The 7,008-nt window shown below is 39.2% G+C and overlaps 1 protein-coding gene across 3 annotated transcripts in view; it reads right to left on the bottom strand.

Annotated features, from left to right (window-relative positions):
- Nucleotides 1-156: 156 nt before the first annotated feature.
- Nucleotides 157-7,008, bottom strand: part of synpra (synaptoporin a) — a 57,053-nt gene continuing 50,201 nt past the window's right edge. For all 3 annotated transcript variants that reach the window (XM_047347107.1, XM_047347109.1, XM_047347108.1), the window contains 4 exons: nucleotides 5,807-5,931; nucleotides 5,400-5,598; nucleotides 5,060-5,251; nucleotides 157-1,622 (listed from right to left, as the gene is read on the bottom strand). In XM_047347107.1, the coding sequence (XP_047203063.1) occupies nucleotides 1,371-1,622; nucleotides 5,060-5,251; nucleotides 5,400-5,598; nucleotides 5,807-5,931 (768 nt within the window). In that variant the 3' untranslated portion in view covers nucleotides 157-1,370. The remainder of the gene's footprint in view (nucleotides 1,623-5,059; nucleotides 5,252-5,399; nucleotides 5,599-5,806; nucleotides 5,932-7,008) is intronic.

Genomic DNA, 7,008 nt, shown 5'->3' with positions numbered 1-7,008 from the left:
ATAATTTAACAATTAAGGTGTTAGCGATATCTTTCCAGTGATACTAGATTAGGTTAAACTCTTGTTAGAGATGTTATTTTTTTTGGGAGATGGTACAGAATTTACACCAGAAGAAGCCCACCTTGTTTCAGTTAAAACCAAGACCGGAGGTCAGAACACATTTGTGCATCTTTATTAGTGAGTCGTGGGCTTGTGCACGTTAGATATGAGTGGCAGACTGTGTTCAGTTGATTTTTCAATACCAGTTCAAGTCACATGCAAAGAGGGTAAAAACACAGGGCTGGAAATATATTAAATAAACAGGAAACCAACATTCCATTCAATGGTGACGACTTTACAACACATGAACAGAACAGATTTTGTTTGTACACAACTTAAATGTTACCTATGTACAGATAAACCCACTTATTCATACTTTTCTGTCATAACTATGGCATTTAGGTGCTTTTTGCAGGGCTTTAACATTGTTTATGAATAGTGTGAACATGTGTTTTAGTATAAAGGAGGCATGGGAAGTCTTTGAAGTAATTTGGTATGAGGTGTGGCTTCTTTTAAAAATAGGTCTTACATTAAAACATTAAAAACAAAATTGCATTGTAGCATCTGTGCAGGAGAAAAGAAAACCACTGGAAGAAAGCACAGTGCAGAAGTTGCATATATATTTCAGGTTTCTTGCACAAACTCTTATTCTTTGTGATGGAATTTGCAGAATGCTTTTGATGTGGGTTTTTGTTTTTGGACTTAGCAACTTTATCAGACCAAGAGTCAAACAGTTGCACCTTTAAAGAAAAATCCAGATAAAATAACAGAAGTGAGCCTAAATTATGAATCCTATTAGAATTAGAAACACCTGTTATCAAAATATATTTCTTGTTTCGGTAAAAACACGACAGAATACCTGATTAGTTATCAGTGATGTGTCAGAGCAGAGGAAGTTTTGTAAACTTTTACACTTAAAATGCATGTTTTATCTTTTTTTCCTGGTTTCACAGAGACCTTACTAGCACACAACATCATGCACTTAAAAACTTTTACAAAGAGCACTTCACTTTTTCCTCCAACACAGAGTGCAAACTACTAGAACAGAGACAGCCAGTCAAAACAGAGTATGTGGATAATCGAGCACGGAGAAACAGTCACTAATGTCTTTTAAACTACTAAAAGAATTACGTCCAGCTAACACAAGGTGCGAAAGAGAAGGGGTGAAGGACTACATCTATTATTTGTTTTACAATACCCAACTAGAATTTTATCTACAACAGGTGCACTCTGACTCTTTAATACCACCTTTCTTTTTAACAGCATGCCTAGCTCCTGATTGCCTTTGTTTGACGATACAGCGGCGCCACGCTAGGAAAGACAAGGCACGGCTACATCTGATTGGAGTAGGAGGTGGGCCCTCCCACCTGGCTGTACTCGGATGGCTGGTCGAAGCTTCCCTGGGTGCTGTAGCTCCCAGAATGGTCAAAGCTGCCCTGGTTGTAGGGCTGCTGGTCAAAGGTGCCGGCCTGTTTGTCAGGCACACTGCCTGCCAACCTGGAGCCACCCTTGTGCCAGCTGGTCTCCTTGAAGACAAACCAGATGTTTCCAGCCCACAGAACAAAGTTAAGAAATCCAAACACCTGAGGAGAAACAGAATGACATTTTTTTTTTTTTTAGAGGTAGGAATTCATAAATTTTTCCTTCTGTTAAGTAAACAGATTTTTTTTTCAAAACATATACGCAAGCTTTATTATAGAAAAAAATGGCCAATTCATCAACTATGTAATTTAAAAATGACCAAAACACATACTATTAAGCCTAAAATTTGAGCAGATGTCTTGGTTGAAAGATTTTAAATTTAGAGCTATTCAGGTGATCAAGTACTTTTTTATGCAACACCTTCACAGATCAAAAAATAAATAAATAAATAATTGCAAAACACTGCACAATAAAATATAAAATACAGAAAGGTACATGAAATGTCAGTTAAAACTAAATAGAACAATTAAAGAATGTAAATAGGAATTCAATACAATCCAGTTTATTTATATAGTAGGCAAAGAACCATATACAGGTCCTTCTCAAAATATTAGCATATTGTGATAAAGTTCATTATTTTCCATAATGTCATGATGAAAATTTAACATTCATATATTTTAGATTCATTGCATACTAATTGAAATATTTCAGGTCTTTTATTGTCTTAATACGAATGATTTTGGCATACAGCTCATAAAAACCCAAAATTCCTATCTCACAAAATTAGTATATCATTAAAAGGGTCTCTAAACGAGCTATGAACCTAATCATCTGAATCAACGAGTTAACTCTAAACACCTGCAAAAGATTCCTGAGGCCTTTAAAACTCCCAGCCTGGTTCATCACTCAAAACCCCAATCATGGGTAAGACTGCCGACCTGACTGCTGTCCAGAAGGCCACTATTGACACCCTCAAGCAAGAGGGTAAGACACAGAAAGAAATTTCTGAACGTATCAAGGCACCTCAGTGGGAAGTCTGTGGGAAGGAAAAAGTGTGGCAGAAAACGCTGCACAACGAGAAGAGGTGACCGGACCCTGAGGAAGATTGTGGAGAAGGGCCGATTCCAGACCTTGGGGGACCTGCGGAAGCAGTGGACTGAGTCTGGAGTAGAAACATCCAGAGCCACCGTTCACAGGCGTGTGCAGGAAATGGGCTACAGGTGCCGCATTCCGCAGACCTGGGCTACAGAGAAGCAGCACTGGACTGTTGTTCAGTGGTCCAAAGTACTTTTTTCGGATGAAAGCAAATTCTGCATGTCATTCGGAAATAAAGGTGCCAGAGTCTGGAGGAAGACTGGGGAGAAGGAAATGCCAAAATGCCAGAAGTCCAGTGTCAAGTACCCACAGTCAGTGATGGTCTGGGGTGCTGTGTCAGCTGCTGGTGTTGGTCCACTGTGTTTTATCAAGGGCAGGGTCAATGCAGCTAGCTATCAGGAGATTTTGGAGCACTTCATGCTTCCATCTGCTGAAAAGCTTTATGGAGATGAAGATTTCATTTTTCAGCACGACCTGGCACCTGCTCACAGTGCCAAAACCACTGGTAAATGGTTTACTGACCATGGTATCCCTGTGCTCAATTGGCCTGCCAACTCTCCTGACCTGAACCCCATAGAGAATCTGTGGGATATTGTGAAGAGAACGTTGAGAGACTCAAGACCCAACACTCTGGATGAGCTAAAGGCCACTATCGAAGCATCCTGGGCCTCCATAAGACCTCAGCAGTGCCACAGGCTGATTTCCTCCATGCCACGCCGCATTGAAGCAGTCATTTCTGCAAAAGGATTCCCGACCAAGTATTGAGTGCATAACTGTACATGATTATTTGAAGGTTGACGTTTTTTGTATTAAAAACACTTTTCTTTTATTGGTCGGATGAAATATGCTAATTTTGTGAGATAGGAATTTTGGGTTTTCATGAGCTGTATGCCAAAATCATCCGTATTAAGACAATAAAAGACCTGAAATATTTCAGTTAGTGTGCAATGAATCTAAAATATATGAATGTTAAATTTTCATCATGACATTATGGAAAATAATGAACTTTATCACAATATGCTAATATTTTGAGAAGGACCTGTAGAGTTACTACAGGCCTCTTAGCTGATTCTCTGATCAATGCACCCTTTGGCCGACCTGTCTGTTTAGGTGGACAGCCAGGTATTGGTAAGTTAACAGTTGTACCATACTTTTTCCATTTTCATTTGATCAATTTAACATTACTCCATGTCCAAAGCTAATGGTATTGTTTTTAAAACTTTGTCCTGTAATAAACTTCTCCACAACTGTATTCCTAATAGGTTTGGTGTGTTCCTTGGTCTCCATTATGCCGTTTGATGCTATGTTTATGTTTGCTTATTCTGTTTATAATGAGGTGAATCCTGAAGGCAATGGTTGTACTAATTATTTTTTTTTTAGAATTAGAACAAAGGTTGCTGAATACAAAAAAGAAATTGAAAAACTTTTATCATTTTCCTTCAACTTCACAATAATGCATTACTTTGTTTTGGTCTATCATATAAAATGACAGTAAAATACATTGAAATTTGCCCTATCCTGATTTGTACGTTTTGAACCCAACTGTGTTTGAGAAGTGGGACCAGGACGCAGGGAGATACTCGGGAGCCATAAGGTATGGTTAAGATTCAATATTTATTAGGAAGGCTTGATGAACAGAGTTGAGAGTGTAGACTAATGAGCCCAGAGAATCAGGTCAAAATAAACAGAATGTACAGGACTTACTGGGAGCTGAACAGGAACAGAAATTTGACAGGCATGGAATCAGGAACCTGCCAGGAGCTTAGCAGGAACATAGCAGGACGTGGCGACAAGGAACAAGTGAAACCAGTGAGCTTTTATACAGAGGGAAGTGAATAGTGAGACAATGGGAAGGAGAGGCAGGTAATCAGGGTGAGTACTGACAGGTGTGATGATCAGGTGTAGGGAACTGAGGGAATTGGGTTACTATGGCTACGGGGGAGAAACTAAAACTAAATAAAATCAAAGAAGGGAAATAACCATAAGGAATAGACAAAGAGAACTGTACTAATAATAATAAACCCGAGGGAGAAACAATTCCAAGGAATAAACAAGTAAACAATAACCAAAGGTACCTACGGACAAGGGAAGAAGGAACTACTAAAACTAAAGGGCAGAAGCGTAGACAAAACTAAAACACCAGGATACCAGAATAAATAAATAAACATAAGTATTAAACCAAAAGGAACAGAAACACCCAACTGAAAAGCTAAACAAACAAAAAACCCAAAATGGCAGATCCTGACACCAACCTTTTGGGCTCAAAATGGTACCATCTACCACTGGGCATTTACTAAGTAAACTTGATATTTTACACAATGCGTTTTTCTTCTTTTTTTATGTGAAATCTATATATCAAAATGTTTTTTCTTTGCTTTAAATGTTTTCAGTAGTGTTGCTTTTTAAACAATTATTCTGTGACATGTAATTTTTTTTTTCCTTTTTCCCTTTTATTTATTTTCGTTTTTCTTTGCATTACAGCAGATGCGTCTTTTTAACTCACCACCGAGGTGTTGAGCCCAGACCACTGAGGCCCATGAACAGAGCCGCACTTGTTAGTTGGGTCTTTGCAAGCTGGGATGAGAAGCTGCACCTCATCTGGATCAGTGGCAACCTTTACATCAGACAGGGCCTTGGCCCAAGCAGAGGAGCTGACCAGCCACATGAAGGAAAACACTACTGTCACCACAAAGTCCTGAAAAGAACAAAGAAATGCTCTATTTCAACAGATTGTATCAAAAGACTTTTTTTTTATTCTTCAGGAAAAGTACATTTTTAAAGAGTGCTTAGTATTTATTTATAAGAACACCGATAAATATTGTGTAAGAGTTCATCATACTCACAATGAGCGGTCTTTGACTGTTTTCGCGGTACTTATTCAGATAGAAAATATAGACAACAGTGGCCACGAGAGAATAAAGGAAGGAGAAAACCGCAATGGTGACGAAGAACTCAGCAGAGGAAGAATAATCTCCGGAGAGGAACACCCTCTCCCTCCTCATGGCCTCACACATGGGTGCTTCAAATGCCACCTGGTGTAACCTGGCACACACAAAGGGATGTGTTACTTACTGGTCATACTCTAGGTCGTTCTTAGTATCAGTCACGTGAATATTAAACTGCCGACCTAGGTTTTTAGATAACGGTTTTTAGATAACGTTGTGACTAAACAGTGAAGAATATTGCCCAACTTAATACACAAGTAGGAATGACTGGGATCAAACTAAGATCATAGGTGTGTCCCACTCACCTGAAAGGATAACCAAAGTCAATGCCAATGCTCAGGTTGCTGCTGGCCTTCTCCATGCAGTCCACGCTGACCCTCAGCTGCCCCGAGTAGCCACCACATGTCGCAAAAGCGAAAATGGCAAAGAGCTGCAGAGACAGTAAAACATGTAAAAAACAGACCAGCAGCAGATCAATGATATGAGGTAAGGAGGTCTACACTAACAACATCATGCAATTTGTTGCCATAACCTTGGATTCAAAACTGAATATTGCACCCTTTTGTCTTACACCTCAAATGAAATTGATTGCAACTACTTATCTCCAGAAGTCACCTAATTGGTGAAAAGAGGTTTGTAAAAGAGAGTTAGGTGATAAAACAACAATGGAGTTTTTGGTCATCTCACAGAGCACTGCTCAATCCATCATTCAAACATGGAAAGGTCCCAGAACCACATTTCAGGTGAGGGAATCTGTCAACAAGGATACTATTAGTTTTGCACTTCAGAAATCTGGCCTTTAAGGAAGAGTGATAAGAAGAAAGTTATTGTTGAACAAGAAGTTGCAAGAGTTCCCACTTACATTTTGCTTCTAGCCATGTGGGGAACACACTAGAACATGTAAGAAGGTGGTCAGATCGGAACAAAGAAAAACATTTTGGCCTAGATGCAGAAAGCTTTGTCCATCAGAAAGGTAACACTACATAATCCATATATTATTCCAGTTTAATCAGTTCAAATGAGGGTAACTCCAAGGCCCTCTTCTCCGTATTCCTCTGATTTTTGTAACACTCTGGTATCACTTTTCTGTTAAAAAATAACACATATCCACGAGCAACTTCTACCCACTGCTGCTTTATTATCATCTGTTCCAGTTCTGGTTGCCCCAACAAATTCACTTTCAGTCTTCACCCTCCCTTCAGTCAATGACGTCTCCAAATTAATTCAAAAATCAAAATCTTCAACCTGCCAATTAGATCCTCTTCCAACTGTTCTTGTTAAAGCTACCCTTCCTTCTCTGTCTCCTCTCATAGACATACATTCTTCCCTCGCCACTGGTGTTGTTCCTCTCGCTCTCAAAACAGCTGCTGTAACCCCAACACTCAAGACCTGGTTTAGATCCCAATAACCTCAATAATGTCTGCCATATTTCAAATCTTCCATTCATTTCCAAAATTATTGAAAAAACAGTTGCTGCTCAACTTCATGCTCATCTGTCTTGCAATAA

This window comes from Girardinichthys multiradiatus, chromosome 20, assembly GCF_021462225.1.
Source record: "Girardinichthys multiradiatus isolate DD_20200921_A chromosome 20, DD_fGirMul_XY1, whole genome shotgun sequence".
NCBI classification, from domain to species: domain Eukaryota; kingdom Metazoa; phylum Chordata; class Actinopteri; order Cyprinodontiformes; family Goodeidae; genus Girardinichthys; species Girardinichthys multiradiatus.
Note: the sequence above shows the minus strand (reverse complement) of the source record. Positions and strands in the feature narration are given on the sequence as shown.